The following is a 26,380-nucleotide window of genomic DNA, read 5'->3' on the forward strand; positions in this document are numbered from 1 at the left end:
AATGGGCAGAGGCAGGGAGGCCTTGCTGGGTTTGAGGATTACTTGGTCTACATAGCAAGTTCCAGGACAGCGGAAGCTACATAGTAAGACCTTACCTTATCTCAAATGAGAGAGAGAGAGAGAGAGAGAGAGAGAGAGAGAGAGAGAGAGAGAGAGAGAGAGCGAGAGAGAGAGAGCGCGCGCGCGCAAGCGAGAGCGTGAGCACGCGCCAGGCAGTGGTGGTGCACACATTTACTCCGGGAGGCAGAGGCAGGCTGATCTCTATGAGTTTGAGGTTAGCCTGGTCTACAGAGTGAGATCCAGGACAGCCAGGGCTACACAGAGAAACCGTCTCAAAAAAAAAAAAAAAAAACCCAACCAACCAAAACAAAAACAAACAAACAAAAAAAAATAGAAAAAAAGGAGAGAAACAAAAAAACAAAACAAAACCCCAAGAAATAAATCACAGTCTGCCAAACACCAAACCAGGCCCTTCCTCTGGTCATTCTGCTCTCTCTTCAAAATACTTAAGCACTGTCATCTTGGTAAACATCAGACAAGGTGCTTAATCTAAACCCAGCGTGCCCAGGCCTCCTGATGCATTGAGCTAAGCTGTGCTAACACCTGTGTTGTGGCCCGCCTCCTTGGCCTCATCACTACTGCATGGGAGAGCTGGAGAAAAGGAAGCAGTATTCTGCTGACAGGAGGGAGTGTTCTCCGGTGGGAAGGGAATCTTGTAAACACCTGCGAGGCCTTTTCAACAGACTCACTCCTCCAACAGTAGCTCCTGGAGAGGGACCCACGAGAAAGCATCCCATTGCTGACACGTCCTTCCTCTCACCAAATGAGGTGGCACCTAATGAGCCGGGGGGTTGGGGTGGGGAGGGGGGTCACAGTGTCTCAATAGGAAAATCCACATCCCAGCCCCACAACCTCATGGACACGAGCTCGTCCCATTCCCATACATAACAATGCCTATTAGCAGCAGATGTGGCTCAGCGATGCCCGGAGTCCTTCCCCGTGACTGGGTGATATGCTAGCAGCTGAGGACCCCACGTACCCCATGGCAGGTGCCAGGATGGAGGGCGACACAGACAACCGCCACGCCTTCCTCTGTTGATTTCGCCTGGTTGTACTTGGGATGGTCAGGGTTCAAAGCCTTGAAACTTCTGGGGGTCCCCACCCTCCCCCAAAACATCAAAAACAAAACCCCCAAGCCCCCCCACGATTCTCTTGGAAAAACCCCTTTCAGACACAGCATTGTTCCTCAGGACGAGCCTTGGTCGTTACTATTTTAAAAACAAAATGCACAGTGAGAACAAGAGGTAGAACTTGTGTGTCGTCGTCGTCTGAGAATTCTCCCTCGAGGACAGGAACGAGCCGGGAACGTGGGCTACAGTGTCGACATCACCACGGTTCTTCTCTCACAGGTTGCAAATTAAATATTTTGGATGTACAGACTCATTCTCCTCTCTCCACCAGGCTGGCCTAAAACTCACTATTATAGCTGAGAATGACTTTGAATTTCTGATCCTTCTGCCTTTACCTCCAGTGCCGGGATGATAGGGGTGCACTACCATGCCTGGTTTTATGGGGTGCTGGGGAATCAAACCCAGGGCGTGGCGTGTGGTGGGCAAGACTTGAACAACGCAGACACAGCCCCAGCCTGTGTGTCCATTCTCTTCCCAGAGACAGGGCTTTGGGATTGGAGCTGTCCGGCTCCTGAGTTTCCAGGTCGCCCAGGCCCCACACTGGGTCTATCTTCACGTGCGCTATGGTACTTCTGTTTCTCCTCCCCTTCATTTCGGCAAGAGTGAGGAAAGCCTGGATGACTGAAGTTAACACAAATCAAGACGTGAGTGGCGAGTGGCGGTGGATCAGGACACCACGGAAACCTCAACCCACGCGGCAGAATGCTTGCTGGGTCAGCTTTTGTTCATCCTCGACAGGCTTTTCAAGTGTTCTGGGACAGATTTCCCTGATGGTTTACAGGCTGCAGTGGGGTCCTTCGGGGCAGCCCGGGGTTCGTGCGAGAAGGAAGAGTGTGCACACTTGGCATCCTGCGAGTCGGCGATGGTGGAGGTGTCCGCCTCGCTGGACAGGTCCTCCGTGGAGAAGTTGAGACTTCCCAGCTTGGCCAGGGAGTGGGAACGTTTCAGCGGGGATGACACAGTGAGACCCGCCAGCCGGAGTCGCGTCTCGATCTCCTGCGCCCGCTGCTTCACCAGCCCGGGCTTCCCTCGGATGCTGTGGATGCTGTCGCTGCTGGAGCTCCGGGTCAGGTTGGAACTCATGGAGGAGGAGGTGGGAGTGTAGCACACGGTCTTCAGGAAGTCTTTCGAGAAGTTACTGGTGTGATCTAGGCGGAGGAGGGTAGGCGTAGGGCTCTTCACCAAGGTTCCTTCTGGAGGCTTCTCTTCAGTCCCTGCTTGGCTGCACAGGGCTGGGTGACAAGGCTCCTGGCCCTCCTCGGGGATGCTAGCCTCCAGCCTGCTGGTGGATGGTGGGTCTGAAGGCACGCTCTTCAATCTCTCCAGTTCTTTGGTGTGCTTTCGGACCAGGCCCGCCTTCTGCAGCTGGATGATGGACTCCTGATGCTGCATTAGGTAGCTATTGGTGGTCGGCTTCTCCGCCTCGTTACTGAACAGAAGCCTCAGGTCCTTTGCGGGCTTCGGGTCTTTCTTAGCTGGCGATTCTTCCTTCACCATTTCCACGCCGCTGACGGCGGCATGCTTATCACAGTAAGAGTTCTTCAACAGGAGGGACTTTGGAAGGGCTTTGGAGGTTTCTCTGGAAGGCTCTAGAAGGCTTGCCGGTGGTGGTTCTGGGGAAGCCCCAGCTGCAGATCCACCGACTGCAACGTCTGGCTTCCTCGAGCCTGCTGGTAGTAGGAATGGGGGGGTGTTGGCCGGACCAGAGGCCAGCCTCTCTGAAGCTTGGGACCTGCTGCTCGTGTGGGCCACCGGGGAGGATGCGACATGGGGCAGGAAGGCTGGCTGGGTGCAGATGGCAGGTGCACCGGGGTCTTCATGCCGTTCCGCAAAGGCCTCGGGAGCCCCGCCAGCCGCGGGGTACATGCAGTCAGCACAGGATGTGTAGGAAGGCTTCACTTTACTGAGGATCCCAAACACGGCATCGCGCTGCAAGAGACAGAGTACCATGAGCAAACGTGATCCCAAGCCAAAGAAAAGCACAAAGAGGTCCTCTGTGGAGGGGGTGGGTAGGGCTGGATGGCTGTGTGTGTGTGTGTGTGTGTGTGTGTGTGTGTGTGTGTGTGTGTGTGTGTGTGTGGGTGTGTGTGTGTGTAGGGGGGCGGGGAGCAGCGGCTTTCATTTCATTTGTTCAGGATTAGAGACCTTCATCAGAACACACTGGATCATGAAGAACAGAGGTCAGAGTGGCCTAAGAGAGGTCAATCTTTCTTGACTTTCCACAAGTCAAGACGACGTCCTGGGCAAACCTTAATTAAGCCACAGGGCTGGGACAGAGTCTCCTAGCACCCTCCCTTCTCAATCTGTCTATACCATCCGCCAAGCTGACCCTGCCCTAGCCATCATCCGTTCTGGAGGACAGAGTGACAGGGTTGGAGAGCCAGCTCATGCTCCTCCAGAGGATCTGAGGTCAATCTCCAGCACCCACGTCAGACAGCTCGTGGTCTAACTCCAGCTGCGGGGTAGCCAACGCCTCTGGCTCCCACGAGCACTGGCACTTGCGTGTATGAACCCACACACCGCCGCCACGTCACTCAGAATAACATTTAAAAACAAAAGCGACTAGAATTTAAAAAGCAAACAAATCCAACGCAGCACAGAAGGGGAGGCTCTCCCTGGCTGAGGGGGGATCTGAACCGGGGTAACTGCGGTCTGAAGACAGAGCCCTTCCCGGACAGCCTAAAGCCTAACTTGGGAACCACCAACCTGCCATGGTCTCACCATGACGGGTGGCCCGGCAGAAATGGCTCTCGGACTGTCTCCAACAAAAACTCAAACACATGAAACTACACGTTACACGGTCTCCCAAGGACATCTTTGCCCTTTGGTCACTGGGGCCTCAGTGAATGGGACAAGGACGTCTCTCTCTTTGCCCTCCCCAGCAGGACCACCCTGCACCAGCTCAAAGGCAGATCAACGATGAAGGAGGTGAGGAGAAAGGTAGCTGAGGGAGCCAGCGTGTTCCCAGCTGCCCGACGGTGAGAGCCCACAGCTGGCGGGAAAAGGAGCCTTCCAGAAGACGGTTGTGGAGGGCGTCTTAGAACTCTGCTACAGGTTGAGCCTGGGTGAACGCTCTTCCGATGATTCCAGGAGGTTAATACCATTCTGTGAGGCCAACTCCAGTCTCGGGCTCACAGGCTCTGTTGTTGTCCACCAGCCTGGCTTGTCGGTGTCCCCAGAACACCACACAGAGTCTCACCAACACGCCAGGGAGGCCCCAGCCACTCCCCACCTGCACCTCTCACCACTGCCCACCACGACACGGACATGCAGCTCCTGTCCCTCACACCGGATTCGCTGCCCAGATCCTGACTTGCAAGACAGCACTGCTTCTCAGCCTGTCCCTAGCCAGCTGCCCTCCCTCAGGCCATGACGGACCTACCGCCCCCTCGGGTCAAGCTCTGTCCTCCCTTGTGCCCTCCCTCACAAGTCTGCCTTCCCCTCCCCCAGTACACGTGGGGCTAAGAGACACAGAACAGGGCAGCCCAGCACACCACAGTTCATACGAGTCGGACATACAAACGGCTGCTTGTCTCCAGGTCCAGTCCTCGTGGGTCCTGGTGCTGAGTCCACTGAGCCCCCACCACGCTGCTTCCCTGGTCACCATCCGGTGACTCACAGTCAGGCCACTGGACCTAACCACAGCACCACTGTCCCAGACAAAGGCATTTTATGTCATCTGTCTTCTTTGAGGGAAGTGGCGGGCAGTGTGCGTGTCGGGGGCATGTAGTTCCTTTCTGGTCTGGAACGTATTTCATTACTTAAGAGGCCAGCAAGCAGATAAACCGCCTGGGGCGGTTAGGTGTTTTTGGTTTTTGTTTTTTTGCTTAGCATTGGAGCAGAATGTTAATTACAAACCAACTTTCTACTTCAGTGTCCCAAGACCCTGAAATCACAAGGCTTAGATACCCCTCACGCACGGCATATCCACTAGCTAGGCACATGCTACAGAGTCAGGTAGCAGCAGTCCCCCCCTGAAATAAACTCTTGTGGGCTGAAGGGAGAACAGCAGCCCCGCAGGGCAGGCCAGAAAGGTGCTCTGCGGGGTGGGGCAGAAGCGATGTGGCATGTTGTTCCCGGACTACAACGGTCCCCTCCTCCACCACCTACCTCAAAGTCCTCGGGACAGCTTCTCTTGCTGTTGTTGTTGTTTAGGTTTTCCTGGTCAAGCAAACTTCTATCGAGCTGGGTGGAGGCCCGCCTCCACCTCCCTGTTCTCTGGTCAGCCCCCTTCTCCATCTCCTCCACGTGTGGCAAAGGGCCACCTCGGGCTTTGGGGCTCCCAAACTCCAGTTTCCTCTTTACGTCCTTTTCACAGAGCCTGGCACCTTCCTGAGGATGCTGAACCAGCTTGTGCACCTCTGTGGGCGGAGCTGTATCCTCCAACAGAGCATCCCTCTCAAGATCCTCTAAGTGGACCAGGCCGCCCGCGTCATCGTGGTGGGGGAGGAGGAGGGGGGGGTCCGAGAGTCTCCGGAAACAACAGGGGAGAGAGGGTCCTCCCGGGGCCTGGCTTCCCGGGAGCCCCGGTTGGGTGGTATCCTCCACGCACGGCAGCCGGGTATCCAGGGTGTCGTCCAGGGTCTCTGGCAAGAACACGCTGGGCTCTGCTGCAGTGTCCTCGGCAGGCGGCTGGCGCCACAGCTTGTTGTGCCGCTGCTTACTGTGGGGAGAGAGAGAGCAGGAGGTGAGCCGAGAGGGAGGCAGCAGCAGGTCCTGGCAGGACAGGTAGGGGACAGCCTGAGTCAAGACGGGATCAGCGGGCAGAGCTCCCCTCCGTCCACTCACCTGGGCACGCAGGGAGGAGAGCACCCTCCGTCACCACCACCCACATGAGGAGCCTTTCGGGGCCGTTAGCCACGTGGTGACAACATCTGCCCCGTGGTGACAACGTGGCAGAGGGAGTTCTGACGGGAGGTCGGTGTCTTCGTGCTTGTGTTCACCTTACCGTGTGAGTCGAGTCCTGTCACCGACGGCGCTCACTCAGTTTGTTTTGTTTGTGTGTTTTTTGGTTTCTCGAGACAGAATTTCTCTGTGTAACAGCCCTGGCTGTCCTGGATCTCGCTCTGTAGACCAGGCTGGCCTCGAACTCACAGAGATCCGCCTGCCTCTGCCTCCCGAGTGCTGGGATTAAAGGCATGTGCCACCACCACCTGGCTCTCACTCAGTTTTTATGACCCATGAGAGTAACAGTGTGAGAAAACTCAGGGGTCAAAGCCGAGGGGGTGTCAAGTTCTCTGTACACTAGGGTATCGAGGTGAACATGACCTTACTAGGGAAGATCCCAGAAAACCCATAAGTATTTGTTTCAGGCAGAAACCACAGGTCCGTTTTCCATGATTTCCTCTTTTTTTCTTTTTCTTTTCTTTTCTTTTTTTTTAGAATCAAGGTCTATGTAGCTCAGGCTAGCCCCAAACTTAAGTAGCCAAGGCTACCTCCAGTTCCTGGTTCTTCTACTTTTTCCTTCCAATTGCTGGGATCACATGCCTGGCTTGAATGAATTCTGAAATTTTTATTATTTTTTTATATGGAGATAGAATCCAAGGCCGTGTGCCTTACAGGTAAGTGTTCTATCACTGGGCTACATACTCATTCTTATGGCATTAAAAAAAGACAGTATTTTTTTAAAAACAAATTATTGAGGATTTCATACCGTATATTTTATCATATTCACCCCAGCTTCCACTGCCCCCAGTTTGTGTCCTTTTTCTAAAACAGGCTCGCCGGGCGTTGGTGGCGCACGTCTTTAATCCCAGCACTCGGGAGACAGAGGCAGGTGGATCTCTGTGAATTGGAGGCCTGCCTGGTCTACAGAGCGAGCTTCAGGACAGGCTCAAAGCTACACAGAGACACCCTGTCTCGGAAAAACAAAAACAACAACAACAACAAAAAAAACAGGCTCCAAAGCCCAGTTTGAGCTGCCATTTTACTCACAGGTGTAGGGGATCCACAAGAACATGGGCGGCCCAGGGGTCTGCCCCAGAAGCCATCAACTGTCAACAGCTGCTACGTTAGGGGCAAATAACATGTTTGAAGGTATAAGCCAAGAATGAAAGAGAGAAAAAACTTTCGAGTGACAGAGGCCATTGCTGAGGTCACCTCCACCTCCCGAGGACTTCGGAGTAAAACCCTCACTGTGGGGGTGTGATGGAGAAACAACAGCAGCACCCCCCACTGAGGAGCGCTGCTGTCCTGCAGTGCAGGGGCTCATCACAGTCACAGTCCGTCGCCCTGTGTGCCCCCCTGACAGACCAGACACCGGCTGCAATCCAGGCTCCACGCTGTGCCTGCTGTGGGCCCGTGGGAGACCCTCAGCTGGGTTGTGGCGCGGGAAGGCGTCGGGGACTTGAGAGGCTAAGGGAGAGCAGGGTGCCTACTTCCCTCCTCTCCCTGCCGCTGCCTAGGGACCTGAGGGACACGCTCCGAATGAATGACGGCAAAAAACGGTCCAGAGATGGCTGCAGCGGACCTCCGTGCCTGTTCATCCCTGCCGGAGCAGTCCCACCTCCCTAAACCTGCCCGAGGAGCTGAAGGACTTAGCTTCTGGATTCCTTCCAACCCCACTCAGAAACAATCAGGCGGCTACTTCTGCCCAGACTGGACATCGAGCAGGGAGAAAGTGAGTCCTCCGATACTGGCATCCGTCCCAGCAGCCTGGGACTGCTGGGGAACCCTCACCACCCTGACAGGGCCCCCCCCCCCCCGCTCATCAAGTGTTGCCTCCTACAGCAGTCAACACATGTGGGTGTAAATCTCTCTCTTGGCACCCAGAAGCTGACTCTGTGACAGGAGACAGGTTAATCTTTCAGCGTTGGCCTCTTCTGCTCGCTTGTAAAACGAGGAGCCGAACTTTGAGGTGGGAGACAGATTTAGCAGCCACATGTATTAACTTAGGAGCGGTTAGCTTGCCAAGGACCTGTAGTGATTGCTGGTGCCACCTCACAGAGCCCCGTCAATTTTAAGACGGCAGTAAGCCGTGCCATCCTGACCATTTTTTTTTTTTTTTTTTGGTTTTTCGAGACAGGGTTTCTCTGTGTAGCTTTGCGCCTTTCCTGGAACTCGCTTTGTAGACCAGGCTGGCCTCGAACTCAAAGAGATTCGCCTGGCTCTGCCTCCCGAGTGCTGGGATTAAAGGCGTGCGCCACCACCGCCCGGCTTATCCTGACCATTTTTATGTCAGCCTTGCGGGACACATTCAACAACACCGCACCGTGATCCCTCTCCACAACTGTTCACAGTACACAACAAACATTACCAGCCATCGGACTTGAACTGTCCCCTCTCCAGCCTGTGGCCACCAACACCACATTCTCCACCTCTGGGGCCACAGAGCTTTTCCTGGTGGCTCCGACGTTTGTTCAGGGTGTACTACACATGCCAAAATTTCCCTTTCCTTCCTCTTTATGGGGCGGGAAGGAGATGGGAGAGATTAGCTTTGAACTTCTGGGGCAGGCAATCTTCTAGCTTTAGTTCCCCAAGCAGCCTCACCTACCACCAGGAGCTCCTTCAGCAGGCAGAGGAAGATTCCTATATGCACTCCGTTTGCTTACCCACCCATCCGCCAATGGACTCGTGGGCAGCCTTCACCTTTGGCCTACTGTGAATAACACTATCATCAATACAAACAACCCCATTATAGTCTCCGGATTTCCAGCCTTCTGGGTGTACACGGCAAAGTGGAATTTTTGGATCATGCAATGGTTCTACTTTTAGGTTTTTGAGGGGCCACGAGCATCTGATAGATAACCTGGGTGTCAAATCCTTCACGCAGAACAGGGGACTGGGCTTGGAGGAGGTTACCAGGCTCGTCTGTGGTGAACCAGACCCATGGGCCTCTTCAGCCCCTGAGTTTGGCACAAAGCAGGTACTTAGGAAATGGACATGCTCAGGCCCACACCACATACCAGGCCATGCCCTGGATGAGCAGTTAGGCACCTTCCCTCGCCCGGCAAGACAGGTTTTCTATGCGTGCCAACAAAATCAAAACGGATCCCTCCTGGAAACCACTAATCACAGCCCAAACAATAGTTGCTTTTTTACAAGCCAGCTCCCCTGAGAGGCTGGCTTCTAGTTGTGGAGGCTCCTGCCAGGCCGACAGGAGAAGAGTGGGATGCCCAGGCTGGCGAGGCCAGCTTGGTCTGCCAGCCTGTCTCTAGGTATTCACTCACCTTGCATCCAGGATGCCTTCATACTCAGACAGCTGTCTCATAAATCCTGCGTTGGGCCGTGTGATGCTACGCTTCTGCTTGACATAGTTATACGCTTTCTCCAGGGGCCAGCCAAATTCCTTCATCGCATAGGCTATGACCGTGGATGCGGATCGGCTGACGCCCATTTTGCAATGGACCAGGCACTTGGAATGATTCCTTCTGCAGGGATTTTGGGGGGAGGGGCAGTGTTAAGAGCAAGGATTTAGAGCCTTCCCTGACTTACCACTTGGGTTTTACTAACCTGATTTTTTTTTTAAAAGCCCTAAAGTTATCACATAGCTCCAACCCTTCTCTGTCCTAATGTTTATGGAACAGATCTCACACACCCTCTAAAGGAAATAACTCCACTGTGAAATCAATTAGCACACAATGGGAGAACAGATGAATCCGCACAGCCTGTCCCAACATCCCAGGGCCTGCTTCAAAACAGTCTCCCTCGTTGCTGGGAATCTGTGAGGCCACCTACAGCTGCTTCCTCGGCAGCACCTGGACAGCTAAAGGGATGTCTGCAAAAGCCACTCAGCTGCTGCAGCAGACGGAGGCCCTGAGTGAGCGACTATAGAAAATGGGGTCAGCAAGGCGAACATGCTACACCCTGGGGAGACAGTGAGCGCCCGGAGGGAGTGAGAGACAATCTGGCCAAGAGAGAACCGAGCCAGGAGGAAGATGGGGCCAATCGATCCGGGTACTTGTAAGGAGGTGGTGCTGGCCCGGGTGCAGCTGATTTACGAGATACACAGGGGACAATGACCCTCTCCTTGGTGGAGAGGGTGAAGGCATGCCAGGCTGGCAGAGGCTGCATCTGGGAAAAGCTGGGGTGGGGGTGAGTGGGCTCCAGCTTCCTACACTAGGTGTTCAATCCCTTCCCCACAGCACCCTTCTTTCCTGAGTTCTACATTCATAAGCAAGGAGCCTGGAGTCTGTGCCCTGGGAAAGCAAGAGAAGAAGCATTTGGTAAGGACACACCTTGTAGCTTTGACTGGGAGACTCCAGCGGAAGAGGGCTTTTCTCCATAGCACGGGGGGTAGGTGATGGGGTGTCTATGCATTGGATTTCAACACAATTGCTCCAAAGGAGAATAAGGAGGGGCCTGGGCTCAGGGACAGTGGAGATGGCCCCATCTTGGGACTGCCCTGTTCTAGGCACACAGGAACACAGAACTACAGCCTGTATTCTCTGGGGGAACTATCCAAGAACTCAAGGCCCAGCATGTGCTGGTCCTTTCCGGGATGCCCCAGAGAGCTCGCCAGTGGCACTTGGTATTGGACACTGGCCTGGCATCAGTGTTAATGATGAAAACTGGGCTCAATGTCATAATCATGGGCAGGCAGGAGAGAACATGAGGGCATCCTGTGGAGGTCATTACTTCCCCACTTTGTGCCTGGTGTCCTGCAGCTAAAGCCAAAGATCCATCAGACAGCAAAGTCTCTCCCGGCACTAGACTTCTGCATCTCGACCACCTACCCCAGGAGCAAGGCTGCTTACTTCCACATCGGGGCTAGCTTCCATACCTAGCCTGCCACTCATTTCTGTCCGCCTGTTCCTCCTAAGGCCAGCTCCCCGAACACTTACTTCGCTTTGTTTATAAAATGATACGCTTCGTTCCAGTGGGCAAGAAGGTCTGTGGTCTCCTCGTCGTAGACTCGGATGTTATGATACGCAAACAAGCCAGGGAAAAAGTTGTCTATTTCTCTAGTGACATTAAGAATGTAGTCAACCCTGCAGAGGAAAGAAGCAAATAGCCTAGAGAATCAGAATGAGGAAGGGGAAAAATAAAGGAACAAAATACTGGCGGAGAAAAATTAATTTATATACACACTAAAGAGCATATGTTCCTGGTGAGATTTTTTTTTTTTTTTCTTAACAGTCATCTTCGTGTGTTTCCTCCACATGACAAGAATGTATTAAAAAAAAAACAAGAGGCCTCCACTCTAATTTTGTTAAGGAGCAGAGTGTGTCCTTCTACCACTCAGGTTCTATTTGAGAGCATCTGCTAACCCAAACGCCACAGCCCCTCACCCTTAACCAGTACATTCATTTCCAGAAAACCAAAACAATTTTGGTCATTGGAAAATGTCTCAAATAGGTTTTGCCATAAATGATAACGAATCACGTATTTATTTCCAGTAAGACGGAAGCATGAAGCCTAGCCTCTCACTGGACAACGACTCTGCTGGGGGGTGGGGGACACACTGTGACCAGAGGTTCTAAGGATGTATTTTAAGCTCTGTTTAGTCTCGGTTTTCAACTGCAGTAAGTTCCAGAAGGCTGGCAGGCACATCAGACCACAGAACGGTGCTTTTGTGACTGTTTTCTCGAAGGGTTTGGTTTAAAGGTTCACTCTGGCAGCTGAGCATTTCTCAGAGACAGGCAAGTTTCTGCCCAGCAGGAAGTATTCAGTCACAAGAGTCCCACTAGGCACCAAGTATTGCCAGGAGTGGTCCAGTTTTCAGGGTTGCTGATGGCCAAAAGGCCAACAGAGATGTGCGTCTACACTAGGGTTCTCAGCAATTCTGCTGGGGAGTGAGGCTGTGGGAGGGAGCTCAGAGCCTGCCCAGGGCCAGGCCATCCTCCATTCCCAGGGTGATTAAGCTGTTCCCAAATCCCCACCTCCCCCAAGTCACCTAAGACTCCAGGAAAAAATCTAGAACCCATGGATTACTCTGGGCAGCATTCTGAAGCACATGAGACCCTCCAGCCACTGCAGAGACCAGGCTGAGGCAATTAGGGTGGGCGGGCCAAGGTCCGTAACCTCCCCGACAGAGCAGCGACCGCCTAAGCTGCCTGGAGCGATGGGGGATGTGGGGAGCAGACTCACCCTGAGCCCTGCAGTTCTTCCAGATTGGATGCATTCCACTCGGAGCCCTGGGGGACAGATCACACAAACCCCTGTGAGTGTCACAGAGCTGCTTGTGGGATGCACAGGGCCCCTGAGAGTGGGGCCTCAGCCTCAGAGCAGAAAGAAGGACCAGAAAGGCCCAGGAGAGGGAGAGGCAGGAGTCTAAGAGGAAGCAGACCCTGCCAACCCCCCAGTTCATGGAAGCTTGCTTCACGTCCCCCCAGTCTTCTTAGCCAGCATGGGCACAGCCACCACAGGCAGTGACCTACAACCTCATCATCAGCTACAGAGGGGACCCTGCTCCTTTCCTGGCAGGTATTTTGGTATTAATTTTAAAGTCCTCACCCTCTGATCCTGAGGGATGACTGGAGCTCACACAGAGACTTAGGAACACCGGCATTTACGGTTATTCACAGGAAAATAACGGGGACCCAAAGGTCTACCAGGATGAAACCATAAGATAAATGACAAGAGATCCTTAGGATGGGCTCTTCCAAAGAAACCATCCCACTTCCAAAAGGCAGAGGCAGGAGGATTGCCATGAATTCGAAATTGAAGGCCAGCCAGGAGTATCCAGTAAGACCTGGTCTCAAAACAAAACAAGCCAGGTGGTGGTGGCACACACCTTTAATCCCAGCACTTGGGAGGCAGAGGCAGATGGTTCTCTGGGTTCAAGGCCAGCCTGGTCTACAGAGTGAGTTCGAGGGTAGCTGGAGTTACCTACACGGAGAAACCCTGTTTTGAAAAACCAAAAAAACCATCCAGAAATAAAACAAATAAATCATCATGTTGGTAAGGAAAAATGGAATAAACAAAGAAGAACAGTGTCTACCCACCCGAGCAGAGTGAGCACAGTCCCTCTATACAGGCATCAGGGGAACTCAGCGCTCAGGGCCTGAGTTCCAATCCTAACACTACAAGAAACTGAAAACTGGAAAAATGAACACATCAAAATGCTATGAGTGACAACCTCAACATGGGAGATTGGGACTACCCTTCAAATCCTTAACATGATTTCTATTCCCAACTATCTGCAGAACGCAGGACTGGATACTTGAATACTTACACAAACTGTATCATTAAAAACTCCTCTAGGATTGGATACTTGTATACTTATACAAACTGTATCATTAAAAACTCCTCTCTTCCTGATCATTCAAAGAACACAGACGAGAAACACAACGAAGCCATCGCTACTACGGAGAATGCGGAGGCCTGCAGTCCTGGCAAGCATGCCCGGGTATCTCAGTCTCCTCTTGACTTCGTCTCCTGAGCTTCCCAGGTCCACTGCGACCCGGGCTCTGACCATGCTGGCATCCTGCAATGTGAGCTGGATTTCCATATCTGAGGGACAGCCTCACTCATCAAAATTCCTTTAATATCTCTCATGGAAAGAATGACACAAGGCACCAAGCCTCCCCAAACTCCAGCAGCTCCAGGGGAGCTGGGAGTCCTCTGGCCATGATCACCACCTAGTGGAGAGAGTGGAGGGACAGGCCTTCCCATTGCCCTCAGGTCGGCCTGCCAGCACACCCTGCCTGTCTTTCGAAGTGATTCAAACCCACCCATTCACATCTCAGTGGATAAAGCATGCAATCTGTACATGCAGGGAGATTCACATATAAACACGAACATAAAAAGTACATACATTCAACACTCAGGAGGCTGAGGCAGAGGATCACAAATTCTGGATTAGCCTGAGCTATGGAGTGAGCTCCTGTCTCAAAAACCCTCTGTCCCCACTACAAGCCCACACATATACATGTGTGTGTGTTTATGTATTTATGAAGAGGTTGTTCTCCTCAGAGGCCAGCCGCTCCTGTAAGAAACATTTACTCTTCTAACCATAGTTACCATTCATATTCAAAACCAGGCCTATAGAAACTGCACTTGTCACCCCCAGAATGTATCTTATTTAACCATCACTATCACCCCACGAAGTGCAGAGGCAAGAGGACTCACCACGGGCCACAGGGCAGGTGAGGTGGTGGAGGGGGACCTTGGCCTTGCTAGGTCTGACTTTCAACTGGACCGCATGCTCTCCTGGCTAACTTTAACAACCTGCTTGCCTTTGAAAACTGGCCAGTTGCCTTCTATGGAGATTTATGGCATGAAGACACTGAGCCGGAGGTACCCAGGCATCACGGGCGACATGGTGGGGGGGTTGGACCCTTCAGTGGGCTCTGGGAGCAGGGCTCAGAGGGGAGCAGCTCCGCTGTGTTTCAGGTAGATGCCAAGGCACAACTCTGGGGCTTTGTAATTTGTAAGCACGTGTCTCTGAGCACGGTTCCCAAACCAGCATCCACCAGGGGCTGAGCCTCTTACAAGATAAAGATGGTCGAAGATAAGGGAGGGCTTGTCCATCTGGCCCAAGATGAGCAACATCTCGTTATCGATGAACTCCTTGAACTCCTTCAGGTTACAGTTCATTTGCTTCTCCAGCTCATTGCGGATCTGTGGGTGGGACAGAGCAGAGGTGATGCTGGGCGGAACCCAGGAGGGGTGATCTGCCCAGAGAGCCGCCCACCTCTGCACAGTGCTGGTCACAGAAAGGGTGGGTTTGTCCCCTTTCTTCTGCCCAGGACAATGCGTTTAGACACAGGTAGCACATCTGTGTGGGCTGCGGGCATTCACTTCCCTCCACCTCCAACTGAACCCAACCGGAGGAAGCCCACTGTGTTCAACAAGGAAATTAGATTTTGTTTTCTTCCTAAGATCTTTTCTACTGAGTTTAAAACATTTTCATTTTTCACAATTAAGTACCAAAAATACTGCAGCGAGAAGGTAATGTCACTTTCCTGTTGGAGACGGTATCACATTATGATTTTTTTAAAGTAATTATCAGTTAAACATGAGGACTCATGGCTGAGGCAGGAAGACTGAGGTTGAGGCAAGCCTGGGGGGGGGGGGGGGGCGCGGTGCAGAGTGAGTTCCAGGCCAGCCTGAGCTACAGAGGGAGATCCTGACTCAAAAAACATCAAAATAATAAATAAATGAATGGGCCCTTTAAACCTCCTATAATTTACTGTATCCTTCAAATGAACAACAACAGATAGGAACGTCAAGAGAGCTTAGCAGGTAAAAAGAACCAGCCACGAAAACCCAACTACCTGAGTTCGAGCCCCAGAATCTACACAGCGGAAGAAGAAAACCAACTCCTGCAAGCTGTTTTCTCTCCCTCACATGCGCTGTCCACCCCACCCCGGCCCCAGTTAAATATATACATAAGTACAATAAATTTTTTTTAAATTTAAGATTTTTTTTAAAATTTTTTTATTTTTTGGTTTTTTTTTGAGACAGGGTTTCTCTGTGTAGCTTTGCGCCTTTCCTGGAACTCGCTCTGTAGACCAGGCTGGCCTCGAACTCACAGAGATCCGCCTGCCTCTGCCTCCCGAGTGCTGGGATTAAAGGCGTGCGCCACCACCGCCCGGCTAAGATTTTTATTTTATGAGACCGAGTCTCACTATGTAGGACCAGGTTGGTCCTGAAGTCACAGAGAACTTCTGTCCTAGTGCTAGGATTAACGTGTGTGCCCCCCACGCACAGCCTCTAGCCCCCCACGCACAGCCTCTAGCCCCCCACGCACAGCCTCTAGCCCCCCACGCACAGCCTCTAGAACGGCCCGAGTGTTCAGCCTGTAGGGAGTGTCTGTGCACCGTGTGCATGCAGTGTCTGCAGAGACCAGCAGAGGGCGTCAGATCTCCTGGAGATGGGGTTACAGATGGGGTTGTGAGCTATCTCCTGGGAATGATCTGCAACAGCAGCTAATGCTCTTAACCAAGAAGCCATCTCTTTAATTCCCGCAGCATCCCCCCCGTACCCCCAAAGCAATGGACAACAGAAAAACTGATCAGAGAGGGCTTATAAGGCAGAGGGAGCAGCCCGAGATTTGAATCTCCTATACGGCAGGGGGCCAAGGGGACACACAAAAGCAGGAAAGGTTACGGAAAGGCTGAGGCTTTTTCAAGGAACTTAGGACCTTCTACACCTGTCCCCAGGGCTCAGAGAGGGCCGACAATCTGCTCGTGGTCTCCAGAATCAGACTAAAGCCCAACTCTTAAGCCTGGGCTTTCCACATCTTAGTACCACCACAGAGCAAAGTACAGGGGAGCCCCCAGGGCGGACAAACGGACACATGGGAAAACCAAAAGGTCCTGGGCTTGGGCCTGCGATGGGCTAGGGGAGGGAAGGGGACTCTTACTTCCTTAGAGGTCACATTTTCAAGGTCCTGGCTCATCATGATGCTCCTGAGCTTGGCTTTAATGAGACGCTCAGTTCGTTCCCCCTCAGTCGGCCTAGGAAGAAAATGGACAGGAAGTTGTAGAACTAAGAGACGGAAGCCTCAGAGGGACATCGGACCCTCGCGGGTCTGACCTCAGCTTGTGCAGGCACAGGCTACGGTGGGTGGGTGTGGAGAAGCCCCACCTCCAGTCCCCACAGGAGGAGTCCGGTGTGGAAAGAAAGCAGGGCAGTGGGCAGGGAGGGGACGGGCTCCTTACAGGCCACACACTGTAACCGCCAACATCCCGCAGCCCTGGGCCATCAGTCTCCACCCGACACTCCTCCCTGGGCCACTGCTACAAGAGTTCTCACACAGAACCCAAGTCTGTGAAATCCCTGTGAAGTCTACACGCCAGCCCTGCTAATTAACTCCCAGGGCCATGGAGACTGGGACAATCCTTTCCCCAGTGACTTCCAAGGTCTCAAGGGGCCATCATCATTCCATTTCCTCTCATAAATTCTTGGTGGTGTCGGGTCATCTGAGCAACTCTTCTCTTAAAACTAGTCTCCCAGCCGACACCTCCCTCTGAGGGACTGTGATCACTGAAAAGCCAGAGAGCACGGCCTCAGGTCACTCTCTCTATTGAGGAAGTTGTGAAGGCACACAGCCCTCTGAACCAAGACACCAGCATACTGGACTGAATTTGTTACTACCCACCTGTGGGGACAAGGTCTGGGCCCAGAGCACAAACAGATACAGGGGGCATACAGAGCGGCATACTCCTGTGGCAGTCTGACTGAAGTCCAGGAGTGCCCCCCACAATGGTTTTTAAAGTGCAAGTGTGAGTACGAGAGAGAGAGAGAGAGAGAGAGAGAGAGAGAGAGAGAGAGAGAGAGAGAACACAATCCCTTCTTTTAGAGCAGCGTTTCTCAACCTGTGGGTTGACATTTTAGAAGGTGAATGACCCTTTCACTAGGGTCGCCTAAGACCATAGGAAAACACGGATATTTACATCGTGATTCATAACAGCAGCATGAAGTAGCAATGAAACCAATTTTATGGTTGGGGGTCACCACACTGTGAGGAACTGTATTAAAGGTTGGGAACCGCTGCTTCAGAGCCACAGACTCAGGTTAAGTTTTACCTGCTCTAGGAAGGGGCTCTCAGTCAAGGGGCTGCAGGGAAGAATGACCTTGAGAGGACCCCGGGTTGGGCAGTGTGACCTTGAGAGGACCCCGGGTTGGGCAGTGTGACCTTGAGAGAACCCAGTGTTGGGCAGTGTGACCTTGAGAGGACCCCGGGTTGGGCAGTGTGACCTTGAGAGGACCCCGGGTTGGGCAGTGTGACCTTGAGAGGACCCCGGGTTGGGCAGTGTGACCTTGAGAGGACCCCGGGTTGGGCAGTGTGACCTTGAGAGGACCCAGTGTTGGGCAGTGTGACCTTGAGAGGACCCCGGGTTGGGCAGTGTGACCTTGAGAGGACCCCGGGTTGGGCAGTGTGGGGAGGCAGCCCCTGCACATACTTGTCCACAAACAGTGCTGGGGAGTCTGGCCTCGTGGATTCCAGGTCCTGCATGGCGTTCCACTCATTAATGCAGCTCTGCTCGGAGCCGATGCAGCTCTCATAGTAGGTGGCCCAGATGAGCGCCACACCCCCAGGGAAGTAGTTGTGCCTTCGGGCCACTTCGCAGGCCTTGTGAAGCACCTGCAGGGCGGACCTGGGGGAGGAGAGGGATGCTCAGGAATCGGGGCGTGGGCTCTGCAGCTCACGAAGGACACTCAGCCCTCGGCAGTGGGACGGGCCACGCAGAAAGGCCTCTTTTCTGCCCGCGAGGTGTTTGAGGGACACACGGCAGCCAGGGACAACTCTCAGTTCCCAGAGGCCGCGTCAGCTAGGCTCACAAGTGGACAGGATAACCCTCATCATTTCTAAAGGAATAAATGAACACCGGCAGCAGCAGGCCCCACCCCCTAGCCCCTAACTCTCCCAAGCTGGCTGGGTCACATTCCAGCAACCAACTCCAGAGATCTGTTTCTGAGGGCACAGCAGCCTGGAGTATGGGCAGGGCTGTATTCCAGGCACCAACTGATGGGAGAGAAAGGTCTTTAAAATTCAGGCTGAAAATCCCTCAGTGAGTAGGCTGCCAAGGGAGGGAGGTGTCGGCCAAGGCAGAAGTGGCCCTTGAGGGGAGGGCGTCACCAGATGGGGGTCTGCATGACAGTGCACAGATACCCCAAGCAGCCTCGTTTTCCATAACGAGGTTGGGGGAAAGAAACTTGAGCCACCGTTTATTACATTCAGTTCTGGTTCCTAAGAATTAAAAAAAAATGGGGGCAAAAACAAAACAAACCAAAATAATGGTAATGATAATGATAATAATAACAACAATAACAACTTGGCTGGAGAGAAAAGAGGCAGCAGCGGCCCACAGAAACATTTGGGGCAATCACTGGTTTGATCATCCTCAGGACACTGACTTCGTTACCCCCACCCACCTCAAGTGACCCTGAGCGGAGTTGGCCTAGGGGAACAGAGGAGGAGAGGGACGGCACTAAGGTGGCCCGTGAGAGAACTCTTCCGGACTGACTCTCCCTGCCCTGGACAAGAATCGTTTGGAAACGCGTATCTGATGCTTCTCGAGCTCCAAGTCTTTCCTCGTTTATTCCAACTGATCTGCAGCCCTTTTACAAGAACAGTTTAGCTCACAGGTGTGTCCAACTTTTAGACACTTCAATGTGACACACTGTGAATATGTGTGGCCCCAGGACCCCAGGCTGGACACGCCTAAGACAGAGCTGTAAGAGGAGGCTGGCTCAGGAAACTGTGGACACTGCCATGTTCACCCACAGCCATTACGGAGGGTCGGGGCAGCCTTCCCCTTCCCCGGCCGGGATCCAGGCCTTACAGCTGGTATTCTCAGGCCTGACCACCACGAGGACACCCGCCCAGCTGTCCTGGCATGACATACAAGTTCTTTCACGTGTGCGGAGCACCTCCCTTCAAGACACTTTAAACTCCAAGAGGAGTCTCACGTTTCTCTTATGACCCCCTCGCCACTGGCCGCTCCAGCAGCGGAGGAGAGTGCTGGTCCCTTCACTGCACAGACAAAAGCACCTACTGGGCGCCACGTGGACGGAGCCAGAGAGTCTGTGCCAGGATGGCACTCAGCAGGTCGACAGGTCAAGCTGCCTCTTCAGCACTAACACATTTTTTAAAATGGGTAAGGAACTTAAACAGATCATTTCCCAACAGGGACACACAAATATAAAATGCCTATGAGAAAATGGTCAGTGTCAACAGTCGTTAGGAAAACATAACTAACTCATGTGCTGCTCATGCAAAAAACCTCAGTCTCCTGAACCCAGGTCTTCTGCTCACAACTCCAGGGCACCCCACACCCCCTTCTGGCCTCTGTGCACTCCTGCAGTCCCTCATGCAAGCGCGTGCGCGCGCGCGCGCACACACACACACACACACACACACACACACACACACACACACACTTCCAAACAGAAGTGATTTTTCTAATCACGCTGTCAGGTAGGAACCATTTTCCAAGGAGCTCAAAGTCCCCCGAAGCACACTTACCACATGGCCTGGACAGACACGGGCTTGAAGATGTGCATCCTGCCGGCCGTGCTCACGCTGAAGCCGCTGAGAATGGAAAACGGGAAAGACACCGTGAGGATTCAGGCTTTCAGTCACGTCACTCCCGGACTCTGGGCACAGCTTCCACGCCCCCAGATCGGACACCAGCATGCTTAGTCACCTTCCGGACTGTGGGTACAGTGTCACCCCCCCACAGTCCCCACCCCGAGCAGGCTTGGGACCAGCACGCCTCCTGCTGTCTGACAAGGGACAGCAGAGAAGCCACATCAGACAGGGACAAAAGACTCCTTTGGATCAGGACTTGTTTCCAAGCTGAGTGTGAGCAGGGTGGCCTCCAGTGTCCTGTCACCTGCCTCTAGCACCATACACTCACCTCTTTTTCTTACATAAAAATAAGTTAATGGGTTGGGGATTTAGCTCAGTGGTAGAGCGCTTGCCTAGCAAGCGCAAGGCCCTGGGTTCAATCCTCAGCTCAAAAAAAAAAAAAAAAAGGAGTTAATGGAAAAAAGTATCTTTTTTTTTTTTTTTGGTGGTGCCGAGATCTAAAGTATCCCGCCACCACGCCACACCACCACCTTAAAAAAACACCCCCGTGATCCCAGCACTTGCCCTGAGCAGATCTTTCTTTTTCCCTCTGCTCTCGCTGTGAGGCCGTCCCAGAACCCTACTGCAAGGGCAGCTCCCCTCTCACTCGTCTACATGGACACTGCACTTCCCCAGGAGTAAGTGCAGGTGGCATGGACAGCCCTGCAGCCCCCAACCTGCCCAGGCCAAGGTGGGAATGCTTCCTCTGCGGCCCCCAGAGAACTCCGCTGTGTCTGCCAGCTACATCCTTGGCGCCCCAAATGGGAGTTACCCTGGGGTGTCTCACTCACCTGGGCACTCCCGGGGCACAGCCCTGGGAGGGCCCAGAAGGATTTACCCAACACAGCAAGTATGCTCCACGGCAACAGACATGGTGTGCAGACAACCACGCAGTGCTACTTCCTGAGCAAATCCCTAAAGAACAGCCAGAGCGGCCTTCCCTTGGGCCCAACTAGACTGTAACCTCACACACCAGGCTATCCAGAGATGCAGGCTCTGTTGGTGCTTCGGTGTAGAGGGAAATAATGAAGTATACAACATGTTTATGTCAATGTGTGATTGCATACACGTAGGTCTGTCTATCAAGTGCATGTCCGTTGCACACGGAAGTCAAAAGGGGGGTGTAGGATCCCCTGGAACTTAAGTTACAGGTGGCTATGAGCTGCCACATGGGTGCTGGCACCCAAACCCAGGTCTCCTGCAAGACTAGCCAGTGCTCTGAACCCGAGCTATCTCTCCAGCCCCCAGGAAAGAATCTTTTAAAGGCGTTTCCGTACCCATCCCCATCGAGGTGGATCTTGGTGTCGCTCCACAGGCGAAGGACCATTCCGATGGTGCAGCTTTTGCTACATGGGGAAGAGAAGACACTGGAGTCAGTATCTGCCTGTGTACACGCAGTCTTCCCTCGGTGTCTTTGCCCAGCAGCTCAGGCTACAAGCACCTGGCCCGGCACCAACTGCGGGGTCTGTAGGGCGGAGGGGCTCCCAGGCTGTCTGTGCAGTGTCCACTCACTGCTGGATTCCAGAAGACGCAGGCCTAGAGCATCCCTGCTAGTGGGCGTGACAAAGTATCTCAACCGTTTTTTGGTGTGGCTTTAACTCCACAACGATGGGGGCTCTCGGGGTCCTGGGGCAAGCCACTGATCACACACACATACACACATACACACACACACACACACACACACACACACACACACACAATCTGATCACACCGTGCACACACACATACATTCATGCACACACGCACGCACGCACGCTGCATAGAGTGTCACACCCAACGGCAGTGCACAGGCAGGTAGTGCCAGCCCCTTCCTGGTTTCTGTCCTGGGTCACAGGAGATGGGAGGGTCCCCACACCTCCACTGCTCACACCTCTCTCTCTCTCTGCCTTTTATGTTCCTGTCACTCCGCAAGCCAGTTCAATCCGGTTCTGTTTTGCCCATCCTAGCGGTGAAATGATACTCACCGACGACGATGGTGGTGGAGACTGGCGCCACTGATAAACAGAGGGGAAGGTTTATCAGAGGGGCTCCTCAGATTGTGATGAAAACTCTCCAGGCATTTAAAGAGCTGGCTTTTGAGAAGCTGCTGCAACTCTGCCAGGGCAGCCCCACGGCTCTCAGAAATTCCAAGCGTCTATCTCTGCATGGCTTACAGCTCTGGGCGCAGGGGTAGTGGTGAGGGAGGCAGGGGGGTGGGATGTGGGGGTGGGATGTTACTTCTTCCTGTGCCTGGGTGACTAGAGCTCTGGGGCTCAGGGAGTGGACTCCCACTTGAGATATGGCCTACCGTCCCCACCCCCCCTACAATCCTACCCTTCTGCAAAGGGCTCCCTCTATCTCCTTTGGGGGGCTGCAAAATGAGATGCCGGTTGAGCCCCACAGGGCTTTGAAGACTACTGGGCCGTGTCAAGGCCAAGAAGGCATCCTTCGGATGCCCTAGGATGACAGAGATTGCTTGGGTATGCACCCTGGGATGTGTTGGCAGGTCTGGAACATGCCAGGGAAAGCAGAGGCTGAAACTGTAAACATGAGACAGTTCTATCTATCAGCTGGCCTCCTTCAGACCCAGCCTTGTGGAAGAAGCAGGTGATTGGCACACCAGTGCACAGATGTCCCTGGAGGACTAGGGCTCAGTGTGCTATGTGACTCTGACCAGTAATGGCAACCATCTCATGAATTCGTGAACATCGATCGCCACGGCTGTCATTACCGTGACTCTCGGGCATTCCCGTGGAACTCACAATGAAGTTGGACAGTGAAGGCAGCTCTGGGGTGACACACAGGAAGTGGGGCAGGGACTGGGTTAGGGAAACTGCATCTTCACAAGTGACAAACGGCCCTGAAGGAGGAAGCAGGTAGGAGCAACCGGGGGAGAGGGGAGCAGGTCCCAGGTCCCCGTGGGTCCAGAACAAAGAAGCTGGCTGAACCGGGGCCAGGCCAGAGGTGCAAGCAGGAGACACAGGCTTGGGAAGAGAGCCCCGCGGTGGATGGTCTTTACAAAAGCAGGAAGAAATGATGGGCGAGGGCGGCACACCAGCTCACGGCACTCAACCTGCCCCTGAACCGGAAACAGAAGTTAAGCCCAGGTCAGCCCCGAGAAGGTCCCAGGAGGTGACTGCAGCCACCACAGCTTTAACACAGCCTTTTAAACACGGTCCTTGTGGGTTCTCTCCCTGGGAACTCATGAGAATGCTCTCAGGGGTTAACACTTACAGCACCCCAAGAAAACAAAATCTCATGGCAAGAATTCAGGAAAAGAAGAGAATCACTACGTTCGTGGGGCAGTGGCTTCTGGGGAGGCCCAGGGAGAATAGGAATCTGATACTCAGCGCTACAGAAGCAGCTGAGAAGGCCGGTCCTGTCCTGACCCACCCCTCCCTGGCGACATGCCCAGGCATAGGGAACTTGTATCTCAGTTGCCTCTGTCCCCATTGTAGAAAAGGCTTTAGTTTCTTTTGACCCCTTTCTATTTTTCTTAAAATTGACTTTAATTATTTACTTATCTTTTATGTATGGGTGTTTTGTCTGCACACCAGCAGAGGGCATCGGATCTCAAGGGACTACAGTTTTATAGGCATTTGTGAGCAGCCGTGTGGGTGCTGGGAACTGAACCCAGGACCTCTGGGAGAGCAACCAGCGCTCTTAACCACTGAGCCATCTCTCCAGCCCTGTACAAGTCTACAACTGCGCTGGGGTTGACCCTGCAGCCAGGCTGTAGCTCTAGCTCAGGGCCTAGAGAGGGAGACAGTGGACACACAGCAGAGGCAAAATGACCACAGGGAGAGAGGGACCCATGAGAACCAAAGCCAGAGGCCGAGAGGTGGTGAGGACGGGCAGGACGCCTCAGAATGGGGTGGGGATGAGGGTGGGAGCCCACAGACTGCAGCTGGAGGCATGAAGCTGTGTTGCATAGGAGCATGTTTAACGACCTTCTGTGACCTTGGACTGCAACGGTACAGGCCACGCCTCTTGGGACACGGCTGCACTCCCAGCACATGAGGAGGGCTAACAAGTGCACACGCACGTCCCCGAATGAGTGAACGAGCAAGGGATGCACAGAGAACTGCAAACGTCAGCAGAGACACAGGGTGTCATACGGCACCGTTTCCTACGGTCACAAGATGCCATTCTTAGACGGTGCCCCTGTGCCACAGCAACTGGAACAGAACAGTGTGGTGGTAGGCAGATCTTCAGTAACGAGAACTGCCAGGGAGGGCCAGGAGACTGTCACTGGGGATTCTAGCTGCCCCGCCCAACATGACCTTGGGAGATGCCAGAGTCTACATAGAAGCCAATGGCTGACTGAAAGCGGCCTCTAGGACACAGTTTCCATGAGGTCACCATCCATCACGAGGTGGGACTTGGTGGTAATGGAACTGTTTAGGGGTTACACCCCCTCACCAGTGCTCTGTAAGAAAGTCCAATAAACTCACTGGACTCAGCAAACTGGATTTTGGTGAGGTCATACTCAGGTCTGCCACTGGTGCCCATCTGGGACAACTGGACAGTCATTTGCATCCCCTGAGGAAAAGTTAATGCAAATGGGGTCTACTGAGCCTGAGTCCCGCCCCATGCATCCTGAGCGACCCTGGTGCATCCACTCAGCTTTTCTGAGCCCCTGAAGCACAACGAGGACCATGGGGTGCATGGGATGAGCTGGGGGACAGCACTGTGCTCTGCTGCACAAACAGAGGTGACCAGGAGGAGACTGGGCCCGTGAGGCTTTCGCAGCACGGACCAGAGCAGGGGTGTTGTGGGATATTTGCACACCATGTGAAGGTGTCTTGCTGTGATTGAGGCAATAAAAAGCTGGATGGCCAACAGCTAGGCAGGAGGTAGAGGCGGAACTTCTGAGTAGAGAGAGAGAGGGGGGAATCTAGGTCCATCAGAGATGGGAGGACACGGAGGAAGCAGGATGGGCGGTACGCGACAGAACATAGATTCATCAAAACAGGTTAATTTAAGCTATAAGGGCTAACGAGACAAGTCTAAGCTAAGGCCGAGCTTTCATAATGAATAATAAGTCTCCATAAGTCATTATCAGTGGGCTGGTGGTCTGATGAGAAACTACTACTACATGGGGGAACAGGCTACAGGAGACAGGCCCCTGCTCAGGACCAGAATAGGTTACCAGAATGGTCTCCATGGAGTGAGAAAAATTCCTGCCCCAGAAGATTCCTACAGGGCTGGGCCATCATCTGAAAAACCGTAACTTCGACACTGCCCAACACGAATGCCCTAGTCTGAAAATGAAAAGCTGAAGCAGGAGGATCAGGAGTTACACCACACACACACACACACACACACACACACACACACACACACACACACTCAAAAAGACGGCCTGGCCCACTTCTATGAGCACCTTCTCGCTGGCACCTCCACCCCACAGCGGCTCTTCTGAGTTGCTCCACCAACAGACAGCACATCGGCTGTTCTTCCAAATCATTCCTCGGCACACAGAGTCACAGACGCAGCTCCTCTCCCTTCCTTGTGCCACAGCGAACTTTCTCCCGATGCCAGGAGGCACGGGAAGAGGAGTCACAGAATGATTTATCCCCCTTTGTTTTCATGCAGTACAGTCTTGGTCACCAGCTTATGACACGACTGCTTGGCCACAAGAAGACCCAACTGCGGTCATGTGGCCCCTGGCACTTTCTTCTTGCTACCGACTCTGCCTGAACCACAATGCGGGTCCAGCAGCCGCCCCACACACCCGACCTTACCGCGCTGCCTACTGGACCTTAAACCCCACCCTGGCCACCTGCCTGTGCTCTCACAGAAGCCTGGCCTCTCGCCTTCCCGGGGGGGGGTGACATGGTCTTCTGTGCTAAGCTCAATGTGCGCTGTGACATCTCGGCTGACCTGGGGCCTAGCCTGCTGCCTCCTGCACAGGGTAGGACAAAAGCCCATCCACTTAGTAACGAGTAGGGGTAACGGGCGAAGATCTAGGGTTTGCAATGACCTCCCACACAAGGGTCACTTCATGTCATGCTGAAATTTACTTGGCCTCCAGTCCTGGGGAACTGCAAACCTTAAAGCTTCCACATAAGGATGTTCCAAAAACAAACATCAATCTACGGAAGACCACCAGTGGACCCAGCACTTCACACAAGGCCTACGAGGCACATCCCCCTCTGCAGGCTGTCTGTCTTCGAGGCATCCTCCCGGCTGACTCCAGCTTGTCCTTTGACGCTCACAGTCGCTGTCACACACACACTCA

General features: G+C 53.4%; 1 protein-coding gene across 4 annotated transcripts in view; it reads right to left on the minus strand.

Moving 5' to 3' along the window:
• Positions 1–343: 343 nt before the first annotated feature.
• The window catches only part of Ssh1 (slingshot protein phosphatase 1), a 56,578-nt gene continuing 30,541 nt past the window's right edge, over positions 344–26,380 (minus strand). For 3 of the 4 annotated variants that reach the window (XM_052755057.1, XM_052755056.1, XM_052755058.1), the window contains 10 exons: positions 21,432–21,500; positions 20,050–20,115; positions 17,984–18,178; positions 16,441–16,534; positions 14,565–14,693; positions 12,219–12,265; positions 10,973–11,119; positions 9,359–9,559; positions 5,301–5,853; positions 344–3,119 (listed from right to left, as the gene is read on the minus strand). In XM_052755057.1, coding sequence (XP_052611017.1) covers positions 1,905–3,119; positions 5,301–5,853; positions 9,359–9,559; positions 10,973–11,119; positions 12,219–12,265; positions 14,565–14,693; positions 16,441–16,534; positions 17,984–18,178; positions 20,050–20,115; positions 21,432–21,500 — 2,716 coding nt within the window. In that variant the 3' untranslated portion in view covers positions 344–1,904. Of the gene's footprint in view, positions 3,120–5,300; positions 5,854–9,358; positions 9,560–10,972; positions 11,120–12,218; positions 12,266–14,564; positions 14,694–16,440; positions 16,535–17,983; positions 18,179–20,049; positions 20,116–21,431; positions 21,501–22,121; positions 22,338–26,380 lie in introns of those variants that run through there. The other variant, XM_052755059.1, reaches the window with a different exon arrangement.

Source organism: Peromyscus californicus, unplaced genomic scaffold, assembly GCF_007827085.1.
Source record: "Peromyscus californicus insignis strain IS unplaced genomic scaffold, ASM782708v3 Scaffold_2__1_contigs__length_46816999, whole genome shotgun sequence".
Classification (NCBI taxonomy): domain Eukaryota; kingdom Metazoa; phylum Chordata; class Mammalia; order Rodentia; family Cricetidae; genus Peromyscus; species Peromyscus californicus.